We start from the raw sequence: 18925 nt of genomic DNA, 5'->3' as shown, positions 1-18925 counted from the left end.
ATTTAAACTTACAGAATTGTAGGGCTGGAAAAATTACATTATGTTGCAGACGGGATACCCGAACGAGTATGTTGCAGACAATGAAAGATAGTTTAACATTCTAGTGGTAGTTCAAACTAATTTCATCTGTGAAAACTCTATTCATTTAAACTCAGTCGGGGTCATTGCCAGATAAAGGCCTGGTGCATTCCACTCTTGGATGGGGAGGAATCGTCAGTTTGACTAAAAGCTGACACTGAAGTCAGCTTGTGAGAAGAAAAGACTGCAGATTGCAGGGCGAAGAGGTTCAAACTGGGCTGAAGGCTAGAATGCAGAGAAGTTATTCTGTCTACGACAAGTAAGAGAAGTGTAGCATCTTTGTTATTTTGTATTGTTATGCAGAGACCGGATGTAGTCATTGGAATAAGTGAATCTGACCATTGCTGTTGCTCTCTATGTTCGCGTGCTGTGAAATAAAGCAGCTTAATGATTGCTGATAGATTGAAGAAGTACACGTGCAACAGACACAAATATCCAGTTCAAGTCACAAGTGTAAAGTCCGCGCCTCAACAATACACGGACTTCGGGAGAACAGTTTAACAGGTACTTTACTGAACAAGAGGCAGCTTGAAACTGAAACTACAGAAGCCTGCTAGGGCCTTTTATACAGGGGTGGTCACTGCCGGTACTGCAGTCTAAGACCAGTTATTCCCTTAAAGGTACATACACAACAATTCCTCCCCTTTTAGATAAACAGTACATAACATTCATTTAACAACTAAATAATAACTAATTACAATTACAATTTTCTCAGTAATATATACATCAACTGAAATAATCATTTATAAGTTCAGTCTTTGAGGAGGCTTCCTGATCCGGACTGGATAGCGCCTTTCTCGAGTATCCTGTTCTGGCGGTGGAGTCAATTCTGGCTCATTGTCATTGGTTGGTTCGTCAGCTTCCAATACCCCTGCTTCTGAGGTAGATGCAATCTGTACTTCGGGCTCATTACCAGGTGCACATGCTTGTGGTACAGGTTTGGCTTGTTCCTGTGACTCTAGAATCTGGTCAGCATGGCATCTCACGATGCTCTCTCCAACATCCACTGTGTACATTAGTGGTCCCTGCTGTGTGCATATCGTGCCTGGCTGCCATTTTTCTGTTCGGTAGTCGCGGGCCAAGACTGGTTGCCCTATCTTGAAGCTCCTGGTTGGCTTCTCATTTATGTGCTGGAACTGCTTATCCTCAACATCTCGTCTTATGTTTGGTTTGAGCAAATCCAAGCGACATCTTAGTCTCCGGTTGAAAAACAGTACGGCTGGAGTTTGGTTGGTTACTGCATGTGTCGCATTCCGGTAAGCAAACAGGAAGTTATCCACCTTGTGTTGCAGTGGTATGTCGTCATTATACATTGCCTTTATGGCCTTTTTAAAGGTCTGAACAAACCTCTCAGCCAATCCATTTGTGGCTGGATGATATGGGGCAGATGTGTAATGTTTCACCCCATTATTCTTCAGGAACCTCCGGAAATCCTCAGACACAAACTGTGGGCCATTGTTGGAACAGATCTGTTCTGGCAACCCATTCCTGGCGAAGATGGTCCTTAGGACTGCAATAGTTTTTTCCGTGGTGGTGGAGGACATTTTAATGACCTCTGGCCATTTCGAATGGGCGTCCACAGCGATTAGAAACTTTGAGTCCATAAATGGACCAGCGAAATCAATGTGTACCCGTTGCCATGGTGATGAGGGACACTCCCATGGATGTAGCGGGGCCTGTGGTGGAGCGTTTTGGACCTTCTGGCATCCTGTGCATCTCTTGGTCATATCCTCGATTTCTTTATCGATTCCCGGCCACCACACAAACGCCCTGGCTAGGCTCTTCATTTTTACCCCTCCCAGATGACCCTTGTGAAGCTCATTGAGTACTCTATCTCTCAACTTGGGTGGAATTACCACTCGGGATCCACACATCAAGGTTCCCCGGCACACTGACAGCTGTTCCCTCCTTGGCGAGAATGCTGGCAACAGTGAGTCGCCATATGCTGGCCATCACTTCACCGTCAAATCATAGACCCGAGAGAGTGTCGGGTCATTTCGGGTTTCCTTCTCAATACTTGCGTTTGTAACAGGCAAACATTCGACTATGGTCGCATGGAATAGCTCCACAGGGTCCACTGCAGGTGCTTCTTCCGCCATAGGCAACGGTAGGCGCGACAGCCCATCAGCGTTTAAATGTTGTTTCGTACCTTTGTACTCTATGTCATACTGATGTGCCCCTAGAAAAAGTGACCATCTTTGCAGCTGTTGCGCCGTCATCACCGGAACGCCCTTCTTTGGGTTAAAAATTGAAACCAGGGGTTGATGATCAGTCAGTAGGGTGAATTTCTGCCCGTGCAGATAGTGATTGAACTTCTTCACCCCCCACACCAGGCTGAGGGCCTCCCTGTCAATCTGGGTGTAGTTACGCTCGGCTGAGGTTAGCGAGCGTGATGAAAAGGCTATTGGCCTCTCTGAACCGTCACAGAATTTGTGTGACAGCACCGCTCCAATGCCGTAAGGTGACGCATCACATGCCAACCGAGTCGGTAGTGTTGGGTTGTAGTGGGCCAATGCTTCTTTTGAAGTGATTTGGCATTTACATTCCTGAAAGGCACGCTTACACTCATCACTCCATTTCCATGTTACACCAGTTTGAAGGAGGGCGTTCAGTGGGTGCAGAATTGTAGATAAATTCGGCAAGAACTTATGGTAGTAGTTCACCAACCCGAGGAACGAACTCAGTTGCGACACATTTTCTGGTGCTGGAGCCTTGACTACAGCCTCAATCTTGCCCGGCGACTTATGCAACCCTTCCTCATCAATCATGTGGCCACAATACGAGATTTGTCTCCTGAAGAACTCGCATTTGGGACGGTTGGCTCGTAGCCCATATTCCTGCAATCTCGTGAGCACCTGTTCCAGGTTGGCAAGGTGTTCATTGTCATTTTCACCCGTAACCAGGATGTCGTCCAAATAACACTGGGTCCCCAGGATCCCTTGCAGGAATTGTTCCATTGCCCTCTGCCACATAGCCGGGGCCGATGCTACCCCAAATACCAGTCGATTGTACTGGTAAAGGCCTTTGTGAGTGTTTATCGTGAGGTATTTCCTCGATGCTTCTTCCACCTCCGTTTGTAGATACGCTTGAGCCAGGTCAATCTTTGTAAAACGTTTCCCTCCAGATAGTGAGGCGAAAATATCTTCTATCCGTGGAAGCGGATACTGTACTGTGTGCAGGACTGGGTTCACAGTCACCTTGAAGTCCCCACAGATGCGAACCTTCCTTGGCTCCCCAGGCGTGCTGCTCAATGCTTTCTTCATTACAGGAACGATGGGTGTGGCCCACTCGCTCCAGTCCACCTTAGACAGCACCCCCGAACGCTCCAGACTCTCCAGTTCAGCTTCCACAGCTGGGCGTATCGCGTATGGCACCGGTCTGGCCTTGAAAAATTTTGGGGTTGCGTTATCCTCAATCTTTATGGTTGCCTTTACTCCTTTTAGAGTCCCAAGTCCTTGTTGGAACACCTCTTCCGCGTCAGATAGAATTTGTGACAGACGTCCAGGTGCGACGTCATCATCTTTTTTGTCAGTCACAATTAGTGCCAGAATGGAATGCCAATCCAATTGTAGTCTTCGGATCCATTCACGTCCCAATAATGGTGGTCCTCCATCTCGTAGTATATACATGTATAGTTTCTGTGTTTCCTTTCCATTATATTCAACTGGCACCCTTATTTTTCCTCTGGGGTAGACCTTTTGCCCCGTGTATGTCTTCAATACAATGGACGTGTCCTTTAAGGGTATGTGTGAGAATAGCCGCTCATAGTCTCGTCGATTCATGACAGTTAGGGCTGATCCTGTGTCCAATTCCATCTTCACTGGGGACCCTGCTACCATGAGGGTGACCCAAATGGTTCGGTGATCTTCTTTTGCAATCACGTTGTGTAACTTTAAACAACTTAGTCGCCTGCTCCCGGAGTCCTTATCACTCTCCTGATCTTCTGAACTACTATCTGTCAGTTTCTTTACTTTCCTGTACTGTTCCTTAGTAGTTCTTGTCGTGTTGGTCTTCTTTCCCGACCTGCAGACTCTTGCTATATGTCCCATTTTCCCACATTGCCTGCATATTTTGTCTTTAAACCAGCAGTCCTTCTGCTCATGGGTTGTTCTGCCGCAGCGATAGCACTTTTCGGCTCCATACGCCATTTCGTTAGCGCTGTATTCTTGTGGTTTCTGTTGTATTTCCGCAGCTCCCCGTGCTGCTGCTTCGTAGGATACTGCCACGCTGAAAGCCTGTTCTAGCGTCAGGTCCTTTTTTGAAAGTAGTCATTTCTGGGTTCCTTCACTCTGGAGCCCACAGACAAACTTATCCCGTAAGGTGTCTGCCAGTCCTGCTCCGAACTGGCAGTGCTTCGATAACTTGCGTAGTTCCGTAAGATAGTCAGCATTGCTCTCATCTTTGTGCTGGTTTCTTTCATGGAACTTGAATCTTTCTGCTATCAGCAGTGGTGTAGGGCTTAGGTGTTCCTGTAAGATATGAACAATCTCCTCAAAACTTTTCTCCATTGGTTTAGCTGGGGTAATTAAATTCCGCAATAGGCCGTACGTACTCGCACCCATCAGATTTAATAATACCGACGCCCTCTTTCCATCAGCCACCTCATTTGCCTTGCAGTACACTTCAATTCTTTCCACATACGTGGTCCAGTCTTCTACCTCATTGTCGAAAGCAGTGATACTGCCACTTTTCGGCATCTTGGGCGATTTAAAATGGCGCCTCCCGCGCTTTTGCTTCTTCCCCAATGGAATAAAATGGCACCTCCCGCGCTTTTGCTTCTTCCCCAACGGGATAAAATGGCGCCTACGCGCTTTTGCTTCTTCCCCTTACTGCCACGCTGCTCCTAGCGTGCTACGGGGTAATGGCGGCGACCCGCAGCTTCGGCGCGTCTCGCTTTCCTTCCCCCCCGTTTAGTTTCTCTCCGATGTCCTGTTCTCGAGCACCGACTGCGCCCTGTGCACTCCACCCTCTCTCTCTTGTTTTCTTTTCCCGGCAACGCTGCGCGGCCCGATTTGTAGAGCCGCTCGATCGAGCTTGAGCCCGCCGCAGTCCGGAAGGGTCAGCGCGCTACCTGCTACCAGCACGATTCGCTGGAACCACAGTCTCTCTCGCAATTCTCCGAACACCGATGGATTCTTTGGGCAGTTGCCCTCGGTCGACGCCCATTGCTCAGACTACGACCTTCCAGGACCTTCCTTTCAGGCGAGATCCCCGTGAGATGATGCCACACTGCAGGTGAGTTCGAACTTACTCGTCGCCACTGTAAAGTCCGCGCCTCAATAATACACGGACTTCAGGAGAACAGTTTAACAGGTACTTTACTGAACAAGAGGCAGCTTGAAACTGAAACTACAGAAGCCTGCTAGGGCCTTTTATACAGGGGTGGTCACTGCCGGTACTGCAGTCTAAGACCAGTTATTCCCTTAAAGGTACATACACAACAACAAGGTCATTTTGTTACTCGCTGGGTCCCGCTATCATCATACAAGTAGATATAGGGCAGTGTGAGGCAACTCCTGTAAGCTTACAGGAATGCCACTGAGTCTGAGAATATAGCCACGGCTGAGCTGAATCCTAACAGAGATGTTACATTGTTATTGGTAACCAAAAGTGGACATATCCTTCCAATCCCCATCACCCTGTCAATGATATATTGGCCAACATTTCTGCTTCTGTGCTACCCAGGCCACAGTTTTCCATTAAAATAAATGGGCAGAAAATGACGGACTGGGCACCACAGTGGTGAAAAATTCTAGCCGTATTGTCAGTTTGGCTCAGTGAGGGTCATCTCTGCGCCAGTAGATCGTGGGGTCAAGCCCCCACCCCAGAGACTTGAGCACATAATCTAGGCAGACACTCCAGTGCAGCACTGAGGGAGTGCTGCTCTGTCGAAGGTGCCGTTTTTCAGGTGAGATGTTAACCCGAGTTTGTCTGTTCTGGCGGATGTAAAATTTGAGGAAGAGCAAAGGAGGTGTCAAAGTCTCCTCGCCAACATCAATCCCTCAATCTTCTTTCATCCCGCAACCAAATTAACTGGTCATTTAACTCGTTGCTTTTTTCTGAGCTCTTGCTGTGCACAAATTGCCCTGCCATATTTGTCCACAAAGCGACAATGACAACACGTGAAAAGTATTTTCCAGCCTGTGAAATGCTTTTGAGCGTCCGGAGATAAGACAAAGGCCAATTCTTTCATTGGCAGGTGTCAGCTGTGGCTCATTGGTAGCACGCTGGCCTTTGAGTCAGAATGCAGTGAGTTCAAGTCCCATGCCAGGGACTTCAGCCATAATCCAGGCTAACACTTCAGTGCAGTGCTGCACTGTCGGAGGTGCTGACATTAAACTGTCTGCCCTCGCAGGCGGAGGCTAAAGATCCCATGGCACTGTTCGAAGAAGAGCAGGGGGGAGTTCTCCCCGGTGTCCTGGCCAATACTTATTCCTCAATCAACATCAGCAAAAATGGGCATTATCACATTGCTGTGTGCCAATTGACTGCTGCATTTCCTACATCACAACAGTGACTACACTTCACAAAGCTATAAAGCGCTTTACATACTGAGGTTGGGAAAGGCATTGTGGAGATGCAAGTGTTTTTGTTCTTTCTCTTTGTGATATGGCAGAAAAGGGAACCACTCTGTTGGTGTTCGATTGTGTAGAAATAACCATATTATCAAAAGGGGCTTTTTATAAAACTATCTGCACATATAATTTCTCCTTGTAATCTAACCCTTGGAGCACTGGGAACATTCTGGTGAAGTTATGCTGTGCTGCGCTGCGCTCCCTCCGAGGCCAGTATGTCCTTCCTAAGGTGTGGTGCCCAGAGCTGTACACAGTGCTCCAGACGTGGTCTAACCAGGCCTGATGAGCATGTCCTGTCAAGTTATCACTCCTGTAGTAGTTGGGGCACCAACTATTCACTATTTTTATTAATGAATTGGGTAACACAATAGCGAGCCATCTATCCAGGTTTAACGATGCCACAAAGATTGGTGGCATAGTAAGTAGTGTAGACGGGAGCATCAAATTACAAAGAGAGATTGATTGCTTAAGTGAGTGGGCAAAGCTGTGGCAGATGGATTTCAACGCTGGTAAGTGTGAGTGATGTGCCATCAATAACTCAAAGACAAGGGCCTAGAAATTCAGTAAGGCCCCGCCAGCTTTGCGGCCAGTTACCGCCTAAAGAGGGCTTCTGCGCCAAAAATGAGTTTGCGCTGATATTCAGCGCAGCGGTATTGGCGGCGGTAGCCGTTAGCGCTGCGTCGGCACCGATGACGTCATCGGTGTGCGCAGTGCCCCGGTTCCGCCCCGAAACCGGCCCGATCCCCATATTTAGTTGCGGCCGCCTCTTCCGCAGCGGCCGCAAACAGCGACCAGACATCGGGGCCGTACTGTAGCCTTAGTGGGGCGCTTTAAGGTGGAGGTGCGGCCGGCCGCTTTTTCGGCGGCCACCTGCCCGCACCTCCTTCCCCGGCCTCCTCCCCCCCCCCCCCCGCGGCATTGCCGGCTGCTTTCCGCTAACCCGGCACTTCTCCGAGGTGCCGGGCTCATTTGCCGGCACTCTCCAGCGGCGATCTCCCCATTGCAGGCAGCTCCCCCTTAAAAGAAGGAGGAGGCCTGCAGTACCGCAGCCTGCCGCTCCGCAGCGGCTGGCGCAACGGCACCAAGAGCGCTGAAATTCACTTTCAGCGCCCCAAGCGGAGGCGGGCACACCCTGGAATAGCGCCCGGTTCCGGATTGGGGCGCAGAAGACGAATATCTGACGGTCGCAAGTGGCTCCGCGCCCAGCGCTAACTTTTGGGCGCTAGCCAGCTGGCCGCCCCAAACTGAATTTCTAGGCCAAGGAGTTTAAAGGATTCAACTAAAGGCTTTTAATCACTAAGAACATTGCAGGTCTTTCCACATCAGGTTCGTCTGATAGAATGACTCATACAGCTCTTGAGACCTTTATATGACAAAAGGCAGGGGCGTAGCCAATACACACAATAGGAAAAAGGGGGCGGTACACACAATACAAAGCAGGTAAAACACAAGGGCTGATGAAGGCATATATTTGATCAGAGTGAGGTCATCTATTTTGAACCAAAAAAGGAGAGGTCTGAGTATTTTTAAATGGTGAAAAGCTCGGAACAGTGGAGGTCCAAAGAGATTTACCGGTCCAAGTACACAGATCACTAAAATGTAGTAGTCAGGCACAAAACAAAATCCAAAAGGCTAATGGAATGTTCACCTTTATAACTAGAGGGCTGGAATATAAAAGGGCAGCAGTTTTGCTACAGCTACACAAAGGCCTGGTTAGACCACGTCTGGAGCACTGTGTACAGCTCTGGGCACCGCACCTTAGGAAGGACATACTGGCCTCGGAGGGAGCGCAGCACAGCACAACTTCACCAGAATGTTCCCAGGGCTCCAAGGGTTAGATTACAAGGAGAAATTACAACAACTGGGCTTGTATTCCCTGCAATAGAAAGTGTTATAGTGTGGCGGAGCCACCAGGGGGACTCTGATCTAATGTACATAATTATCTTTAACAAATTATTAGCTACAGAATGAATCTATATCTTTGTTCATATCATTGCATGTACATAGCGCGGTCCCTTTAAGAATGAGACCAAACGCGATGACGTCATCACGTTGATCACGTGATCCTCCAGCGGCGGGAAAACGTGATGACGTCATGACGTCAGGCTGGGGAGCTGCCCTAGCCAGTCCTCGTGGCGCCAGCAAAGAGTACAGACCTGTAATGTAGGTCTCCTGTGTTTTCGTTTTAAACTCTGTTGATTAGTATTAAACATCGTTTTTTTGATAGACTGACTCAACCTCAGTCCTTTAGTTAGGAATCTAGCCATTCCTACAGTGGTGACCCCGAATTTTCGTGAACAATTTTCGCGGAAGAAGCGAAGCGCGACGAAACATGGAAGCGAACTCCGTGGCTTTGAAGCTCCCACAGTTTTGGGAACAACAGGCGGCCTCCTGGTTCGTCCAAGCAGAAGCACAATTCGATCTCCGAAACATCGTTGCGGATCAGACCCGTTACCTTTACGTGGTCTCCGCACTCGACAGATCCACGGCCTCACGGATCATCAGCCTGCTCGAAAACCCCCCGGTTGACAGCAAGTATAATACTCTTAAAGCGCGGTTAATACAGGTCTTCGGGCTCACGAAGGCGGAGCGTGCCCGCCGGCTACTCGCTTTGCCCGGGCTTGGCGATTCCAAGCCATCTGAGTTAATGAGCCAGATGCTCACGCTCCTTGGCTCAGAACCACAATGTTTCCTCTTTCGGGAGTTATTCCTGAGTCAACTACCCGAGCAGGTTCAGGAATTCACCTAATAGGCAAGTGAACTCGTCCGGCGAGGGCAATGCGCAGGAGACAGTGTGCGATGTTGCGGAACTGCGTTAGCAAGGGATGGAGTGGAAGGTGGCCGCGTTGACCAATCGACGATTTCTTACATCCACCAAGAAGCTGTTGGCGCATAAGAAATCCGTGCCGAGGATGGCATGCGAAACCTTGGCTGTAATAAATTCCCACTGAAACCGTTGCCCGCCAAAGCACACCTGGACCCGCCGTTTGCCAAAGGAACGAATGGCCCCGCCATTAGCTGCCATGAGGGAGGGGCCGTGCATTCCAAACTGAATATCGAGTGCTGAGGCAGGAAGGATGCTACACTGTGCCCTGATGTTGCATAAAAAACGCCGGCCTGAGAGGAAATCTCGCCAGATCGGAAGCCACAGATTGCGCAGCACTGGCTGCAGAAGCAGATACGATTTATGCGGTCACGCAGCAAACCTGCGCCGCCACGAGGCACCCCTCCCCCGCGAACGCCGCCCCGATGCCGCCATCCCCCGGCTTGTGTTGTTACCACGCCCGTTTCGGCGCGAAAGCCAGAGGCTGCCGCCCTCCCTGCAGTTTCGCGCCTAAAAAAAAGAAAAAGAGGACCGAGTCTGAGGAACGTTCCGCGGCCGCGATGGCGATTGGAAATTCCGGGATGCTCCTCTACATTACAGATTCCCTCTCAGGCCGACGCTTTTTATGCGACACCGGGGCGCAGTGTAGCATCCTTCCTGCCTCAGCACTCGATATTCAGTTTGGGATGCACGGCCCCTCCCTCGTGGCAGCTAATGGCGGGGCCATTCGTTCCTTTGGCAAACGGCGGGTCCAGGTGTGCTTCGGCGGGCAACGGTTTCAGTGGGAATTTATTACAGCCAAGGTTTCGCAAGCCATCCTCGGCACGGATTTCTTATGTGCCAACAGCTTCTTGGTGGATGTAAGAAATCGTCGATTGGTCAACGCGGCCACCTTCCACTCCATCCCTTGCTTCCGCAACGCCGCAGACTGTCTCCTGCGCGTTGCCCTCGCCGGACGAGTTCACTCGCCTATTAGGTGAATTCCCGGAGCTGACTAAGCCCACTTTCTCCTCCTCGGCCACTACGCATGGTGTCGAACACCACATTACTACGACTGGCTCCCCGGTTTACGTGCGAGCTCGGCGCCTGGAACCCGGCAAGCTCGCGGCTGCGAAGGCAGAGTTTGCCACGATGGAACGGCTGGGGATTATTCGCCGGTCGAATAGTCCCTGGTCCTCGCCTCTCCACATCGTCCCAAAGCCCGGCGGTGGATGGCGGCCATGCGGGGACTACCGACGCCTTAATGACGCCACTATTCCCGATCGGTACCCGATTCCGCATATGCAGGATTTCTCCATCCATTTGGCGGGAAACTCAATCTTCTCCAAGGTCGACCTCGTCCGTGGCTACCACCAAGTTCCCGTACACCTGCAGGACGTCCAGAAAACGGCTGTCATCACTCCCTTTGGACTGTTCGAGTTTCTACGGATGCCATTTGGGCTCAAGAACGCCGCACAGGCTTTTCAACGACTAATGGACTCGGTCCTACGGGATCTTCCCTTTTTATTTGTCTACCTTGGCGACATCCTGATAGGCAGCTCTACCAAAGAGGAACACGTCTGCCATCTCCGCACCCTCTTTCGGCGCCTCAGCCAACATGGCCTCATAATCAACCCGGCCAAGTGTCAGTTCGGCCTACAACAGACTGACTTCTTGGGCCACCGCATTACTTCGGAGGGCGCAATTCCGCTGCAGTCAAAGGTCGAAGCAATTACGGCATTCCCAAGGCCGCAGTCCACCAAGGCTCTTCAAGAATTCCTGGGCATGGTGAATTTCTACCACCGCTTTGTGCCCAAGGCAGCACGACTCATGCAGCCCCTCTACGAGGCCCTCAAAGGCAAGGCCGGAAAGGATACAATAGCCTGGACGGTCGAAATGGACAACGCTTTCGACAATACAAAAACCGCTCTAGCCAATGCAACTATGTTGGCGCACCCTCTGCCAGGTGCCACCATCGCCCTTACCACCGACGCTTCCGACTATGCCATAGGCGCTGTGCAGGAACAGTGGGTCAACGGGATGTGGCAACCACTGGCATTTTTCAGCCGCCAACTCCGGCGCAACGAACGCAAATATAGCACTTTCAACCGGGAGTTGCTGGCGCTGTTCCTGGCTATCTGCCATTTCCATTTTTTGTTAGAAGGACGTCCCTTCACTGCGTTTGTAGATCACAAACCACTGACCTTCGCCATGGCCAAGACCGCCGAACCGTGGTCGGCTCGACAGCAGCGACAGCTAACTTTCATTTCAGAATTCATGACAGACGTCCAACACGTAGCTGGCAAGGACAACTTGGTAGCTGATTGCCTTTCTCGCGCGACCGTACGGGCGGTCCAGCTGGGCATCGATTATGCCCTCATGGCTACCGATCAGGCATCCGACCCTGAAACAAAGGCGTATCGCATCGACACCTCTAGCCTCCAACCGACCGATGTGCAATTCCACGCTGCAGGCACCTCGTTACTCTGCGATGTCTCCATGGGAGATTCCCACCCGATCGTTCCAGTCGCCTGGCGCCGCAAAGTTTTCGACGCCATACATGGGCTTTCGCATCCTGGCGTGAAGGCATCTCAAAAATTAATGTCGGCTAAGTTCGTCTGGAGAGGAATGCGTAAGGATATCAGCGACTGGGCTAACACCTGCGTCGTCTGTCAAACGTCTAAGGTGCAACGTCACGTTAAGGTCCCATTGGCCACGTTTGCAGTACCAGAACGTCGATTCGACCATGTCAATGTGGACCTCGTCGGGCCGCTTCCACCGTTGCAGGGGTTCACACACATCCTCACCACGGTCGATCATACTACTAGATGGCCAGAGGCAGTTCCTCTGGCATCTACTACATCCGCTGATGTCGCCAGAGCATTCCTCTCCTCGTGGGTCGCACGTTTCGGTGTTCCGGCGGACATTTCGACAGACCGCAGTCCACAGTTCTCTTCCGAGCTCTGGAACGCTGTAGCCCAGGGTCTCGGCACCAAGCTTCACCGCACCATGGCCTATCACCCGCAGGCAAACGGTTTGTGCGAACGTTTCCACAGATCGTTAAAGGCATCGCTGAGGGCCAGCCTCCAAGGCGCCGGATGGGTGGATAAGCTTCCGTGGGTCATGTTGGGTCTCTGCACGGCACCCAAAGAGGACCTGCAATCGTCCGCCACGGAGCTCGTGTACGGCCAGCCACTCCGCGTACCGGGAGATTTCCTGCCGCTTCCAACTGAGCCATGGTCCGCAGCCGAACAACTCAGCAGCCACCGGGAAACAGCCAGGGCTTTTGCGCCTATCCCAACTTCGCATCACGGCCTTCCATCTGCACACGTACCAGCGGACCTGAAGAATGCTGAATTTGTATTCATTCGTCATGATGCCCATAGGGATCCGCTCAAGGCCCCTTACACAGGCCCTTTTCGTGTACTGGAGACAGGCGACAAGAGTTTCTCTGTAGACATCGGTGGTAAACCCGACCACATATCCATTGACCGTCTCAAACCGGCACACCTGGACATCGACCGGCCAGTAGAGACTGCACAGCCACCACGACGTGGTCGACCTCCCACTGCATCCACGCCAGACCGAAGGCTTCCGTCCGCCAGCCCGCCTGCTGTTCAACAACGTCCACTCCAAGAATACAGGAGTCGCTCTGACAGACTTGTCAGACCTCCTAGTCGATTGACTTTTACTGTTAAAGACAATTCTGGGGGGGCGCATGTGGCGGAGCCACCAGGGGGATTCTGATCTAATGTACATAATTATCTTTAACAAATTATTAGCTACAGAATGAATCTGTATCTTTGTTCATATCATTGCATGTACATAGCGCGGTCCCTTTAAGAATGAGACCAAACGCGATGACGTCATCACGTTGATCACGTGATCCTCCAGAGGCGGGAAAACGTGATGACGTCATGACGTCAGGCTGGGGAGCCGCCCTAGCCAGTCCTCGTGGAGCCAGCAAAGAGTACAGACCTGTAATGTAGTTCTCCTGTGTTTTCGTTTTAAACTCTGTTGATTAGTATTAAACATTGTTTGTTTGATAGACTGACTCGACCTCAGTCCTTTAGTTAGGAATCTAGCCATTCCTACAATAGGGTGATTTAATTTTTTAGGGTTTTGAAAGGAATTGATAGGGTAGATGGAGAGAAACAGTTTCTGCTGGTGGGGGAGTCTCGGACAAGGGGACATGACCTTAAAATCAGAGCCAGGCCATGTCCAGGAGAGAAGTTAGGAAACGTCTACACATAAAGGATGGTAGAAGTGTGGAACTCTGTCCCACAAAAAGCAGTAGATGCTAGCCAGCTCAATTAATAATTTTAACTCTGAGATTGATAGATTATTGCTAGACAAGGTATTAAAGGATATGGAGCCAAGGTGGGTGGATGGAGTTAGGATACAGATCAGCCATGACCCCATTGAATGGCGGAGCAGGCTCGAGGGGCTGAATGGCCTCCTCCAGCTCCTATATTCCTATGTTTGGAGCCTTGGTTTTTCCTTTTCTCACATACATGAGCTCTTCCGCTTCGTTAACAATTTCTAATTATTTTTTTAAATGCTCAGCATTTCATCTGAATTTTTTTTTTTTACTTTTGAAAACCACTTGTTGTGACATTTCAGGGCAATGCAGTCGCTGAATTACAGCAGGCTCTGAGGCCAGGCCTGTTATGCGCTGTTTTATCGTAGTCAGTTAATTATTCAGCATGTTTGTATAGTTAAACAAGGAGCCTCTGAGAATGTAATAACCCACTTGTTCGTGTCGTGGATCGGTCCCTAACACAATGAAATAACACAGCTTTAATATTAACAAATAGCTCTTTATTCTCTTTTATAAAGAGGCTAGCTGAAGTGGCCCGGCGGTGCCGAGGGTCTTTTGAGGGCATGTTGTGGTTGTAAGAGAGAGAGAGAGCGACTGGGGAAGAGAGAGAGCGACTGGGGGGAAGAGAGAGAGCGACTGGGGGGAAGAGAGGGAGCGACTGGGGGGAAGGAGAGAGAGAGTGACTGGGGGAAGAGAGAGAGTGACTGGGGGGAAGAGAGAGAGTGACTGGGGGAAGAGAGGGAGCGACTAGGGGAAGAGAGAGAGTGACTGGGGGGAAGAGAGAGAGTGACTGGGGGGAAGAGAGAGAGCGAGAGACCGGGGGGGAAGAGAGAGAGCGACTGGGGGAAGAGAGAGAGCGACTGGGGGGAAGAGAGAGAGCGACTGGGGGGAAGAGAGAGTGCGACTGGGGGGAAGAGAGAGAGCGACTGGGGGAAGAGAGGGAGCGACTGGGGGGAAGAGAGAGAGTGACTGGGGGGAAGAGAGAGAGTGACTGGGGGAAGAGAGAGAGTGACTGGGGGGAAGAGAGGGAGCGACTAGGGGAAGAGAGAGAGTGACTGGGGGAAGAGAGAGAGTGACTGGGGGAAGAGAGAGAGCGAGAGACTGGGGGGGAAGAGAGAGAGCGACTGGGGGGAAGAGAGAGAGCGACTGGGGGGAAGAGAGAGAGCGACTGGGGGGAAGAGAGAGAGCGACTGGGGGGGAAGAGAGAGAGCGACTGGGGGAAGAGAGGGAGCGACTGGGGGGAAGAGAGAGAGTGACTGGGGGGAAGAGAGAGAGTGACTGGGGGGAAGAGAGAGAGCGAGAGACTGGGGGGGAAGAGAGAGAGCGACTGGGGGGAAGAGAGAGAGCGACTGGGGGAAGAGAAGAGAGCGACTGGGGGGAAGAGAGAGAGCGACGGTGGGAAGGGGGAAGGGGGAGGCAGGGGAGGAAAGGAGGAGGGGGAGAGGAAAGGGGGAGGGGGAGGAAAGGGGGAGGGGAGGAAAGGGGGAGGGGAGGAAAGGGGGAGGGGGGAGGGGGGAAGAAGGGGGAGGGGGAGGGGGAAGAAGGGGGGGAGGGGGAGGGGGAGGGGGGAAGAAGGGGAGGGGGCGAAGAAGGGGGGAAGAAGGGGGAGAAGAATGGGGAGGAGGGGGGAAGAAGGGGGAGGAGGGGGGGAAGAAGGGGGAAGAAGGGGGAGGAGGGGGGAGGGGGAGGAGGGGGGGAAGAAGGGGGAGGGGTGAAGAAGGGGGAGGGGGGAAGGAGGGGGAGGGGGAAGAAGGGGGGAGGGGGGAATGAGGGGGGGAGGGGAGCGCCCCGCCCCCCGAGCCCCGCCCCCCACCTCCCCGAGCCCCGCCCCCGATCTCCCGAGCCCCGCCCCCCCGCCCTCCCGAGGCCCGATCTCCCACCCCCCGATCAACCGAGCCCCGATCTCCAGAGCCCCACTCCCCGCCCCTCCCGAGCCCCTCCCCCGATCTTCCGAGCCCCGCCCCCCCGATCTCTCGAGCCCCGCCCCCCCATCTCCCAAGGCCTGATCTCCCGAGCCCCACCGCCCCCCCCCCGAGCCCCGATCTGCCGAACCCCGATCTCCCGAGCCCAGCCCCCCGCACGAGCCGGCTTCAAGATCAGAGAGAGAGATGCCGCCGTGCAACCTACCGCGTGAGGCCGGCCGGACTCAAGTCGCGCGCGCTGACTCCTGCCCCACCTGCCTTTACTAAGATGGTGGCTGGGTGGCGACGCTCGACTCAGGCCCGCCCCCTCCAGCCTTCACAAAGATGGCGGCGATCGCGAGCCGCTTCTTCAGCGCGACGGGAAGGTGCCTAGCTCGGGCGTGGCTGGGCAACAGAGGGCCCAGGCTTACAGGCCTGGAAAAACGGTGAAAGGTAGGAAAATTCTAGATGTTAGAGAAAAGATTTACAAATTAATTAACTTTTTTTAAAAACAATTTGTGTTTTAAAAGCAACTTTTTTTTTGCTGGAAATGTAGATTTGAAAAGAAACACGCAGAAAGTGGGAAAAAGAAATGAACAGTTTGGAATCAAGATGGCGGCCACTCACCTCGGTTCAGAATGATAAGGCCGCCCACACACGCACGATTGGTCAATCGTCAGGTCACTGAACTGTAGGATTGGTCAATCATCACATCACTCAACTGTAGGATGGCCCGCCCGCACACACAATGAACCCGCCCCCACTCGATGCAAATGAGCCGGAATTTTGAACATTTTTTGGATACCGTCGGCACAATTTTTGTCCGACCGTCGGCACAATTTTTGTCCAAGCAAAAAGTAAATACACCTACAAGAGTCCCCTAATGATGAGCTTTCTTTTGATATAACATATGTGTAGGTACGCTCTATAACTTTTGATTGTATAGCCGGACAGAGAGACAGACAGAGAGACAGACAGAGAGACAGACAGAGAGACAGACAGAGACAGACAGAGAGACATATCCTTTTATATATATAGATAAGTTTTTTATTCATTCTCAGGATGTGGGTGACATTGGCACGGGCAGCATTTATTGCCCATCCATAGTCGCCCCGAGATGGTGGTAGTGAGATCAGGTAAGGGTGACAAGTTTCCTTCCACTAAAGGACATTAGTGAACCAGTTGTTTTTTAAACTGCTATGGTGGGATTTGATCTGATGTTCTTCTGATTGTTAGTTCAGCAGTGTAACCACTACACGACCATATCCAGAGTGAATGTACCCAAACTATCCTTGAACTCTTTTTAACATTCGTGGTTCTTATTGTGCAAATTCAAACTCATTTTAAACAAATTTATTTAATTATCTCATGTAATCAACTCGGAGACAACGAGGCAGGGAACTGTATGGAACTGTGCAGTACTCTGCAGAAACCCATCCCCCCTATTTATATTATAATACATCTCATGTTACAGGGAAATGTGAATTAACCCTTTACTGTTAGAATATGTTCACACCTTATGCCGACTTCGCCAGCTCCTCCTCGAGGCGCTATTAAGGGGAACGTTTTGGTTTAACACAGACCTGCTCTGCTTGCAAGACAGCATGGCCCCAAAACTCCACCGCAGTGGTGCCGTAACGCAGGAGGTAGTTTGGAGAACCCACCATGAAAGGGCGGAAACCCAGCTGTGTCGGGGCTCCAACGTTTCCAGGATGTTCCAAGGCGAAACCTCCACTCACCTCTCACAAGAGGCACTGGCACCAAGGGGAGAGGAGCTAGGGACCGGGTCTTCCTAACCTGGCCATCGCCGCTTCCCCGCTCCAATCGGGACCCGGCGTAGGACTGGAGGCCAGCACACTGTGTGAGGTGAGCTGGGTTGGCCTCCAGCTGGGCAGTGGTGGGTCCCACGAGGGGGCAGGGGATCTAGGGCAGGGAAGCAGAATTTCATTGAGGAAAAATTCAAGGTGGGCTCTCTTACACAGGAAGGCTGCGTGCGTTCTAGTGAACAGAGCTGGCTGAGGGTGGAGGGGGCGTAGAGGTGAATGGAGCTGAAAAAGGAGAATAAGAGCACTGGGAGCACTGTTCAAATAACTTTTTTTCTCTCTCTCTGTTAAGGCGTGTAAATGTTTTTCCGATACGGTGCACAATATCTTCAAAGAGTGGACCATTGGGAAGGAGCTCAAAGTTGAGCAGAATCTGCTGAAGATCAGCGTTTCATTGGGAATGCAAGTTGCTAAGGAGATGCCAAATCTAGCTGAAGAGATTGGGAGAGTCATGAAAAGCTTCATCGATACCAGACTGAAAAGCTGGCTGACTGGCTCTGGGGGATGGGTAAGTGATGAAAGCAGGAAGAGTTCAGAGAGTGGGCCCTCCTCTTTTGTTATTGGATGCACTGGGCTTTCCCAGTTCATTGACAGCCACCAGGTGGACACTGGCTACCTTTAGTCATTAGTCTCCAATACATTAGTACACCAGTTGAAGTTGTGCGTTGAACCTCCTGATGGTAAGTGCTCACTTAGTCCACTGACCTTGGGAAAAATTCAGCAAACTCTACTGTTCTCTCTGCTTCAAATACTTGATGAGAGAGCATGAGAGGGAGCATAGAGGAGGGGGAGTGTACGGGAGGGGGAGTGTACGGGAGGGCGAGTGTACGGGAGGGGGAGTGTACAGGAGGGGGAGTGTACAGGAGGGGGAGTGTACGGGAGGGGGAGTGTACAGGAGGGGGAGTGTACGGGAGGGGGAGTGTACGGCAGGGGGAGTGTATAGGAGGGGGAGTGTACAGGAGGGAGTGTACGGGAGGGGGAGTGTATGGGAGGGGGAGTGTACAGGAGGGAGTGTACGGGAGGGGGAGTGTATGGGAGGGGGAGTGTACAGGAGGGGGAGTGTACAGGAGGGGGAGTGTACGGGAGGGCGAGTGTACGGGGAGGGCGAGTGTACGGGAGGGGGAGCTTACGGGAGGGGGAGTGTACAGGAGGGGGAGTGTATAGGAGCGGGAGTGTACAGGAGGGAGTGTACGGGAGGGGGAGTGTACGGGAGGGGGAGTGTACAGGAGGGGGAGTGTACGGGAGGGGGAGTGTACGGGAGGGGGAGTGTACAGGAGGGAGCGTACGGGAGGGGGAGTGTACGGGAGGGGGAGTGTACGGGAGGGGGAGTGTACGGGAGGGGGAGTGTACGGGCGGGGGAGTGTACGGGGAGGGCAAGTGTACGGGAGGGGGAGTGTACGGGAGGGGGAGTGTACAGGAGGGGG

At 52.0% G+C, this 18925-nt stretch overlaps 1 protein-coding gene across 1 annotated transcript in view; it reads left to right on the top strand.

Moving 5' to 3' along the window:
* Window positions 1-18925, top strand: part of LOC147105359 (uncharacterized) — a 62592-nt gene that overhangs the window by 31166 nt on the left and 12501 nt on the right. Inside the window, exon 3 of the mRNA XM_086011653.1 lies at window positions 17794-18009. Coding sequence (XP_085867779.1) covers window positions 17794-18009 — 216 coding nt within the window. The remainder of the gene's footprint in view (window positions 1-17793; window positions 18010-18925) is intronic.

The sequence above is a fragment of the Somniosus microcephalus genome, chromosome 18 (genome assembly GCF_052327205.1).
Source record: "Somniosus microcephalus isolate GS21.2 chromosome 18, FLI_Smic_1.0, whole genome shotgun sequence".
Taxonomy (NCBI): domain Eukaryota; kingdom Metazoa; phylum Chordata; class Chondrichthyes; order Squaliformes; family Somniosidae; genus Somniosus; species Somniosus microcephalus.
This window is presented reverse-complemented; position numbering and strand designations above follow the sequence as displayed.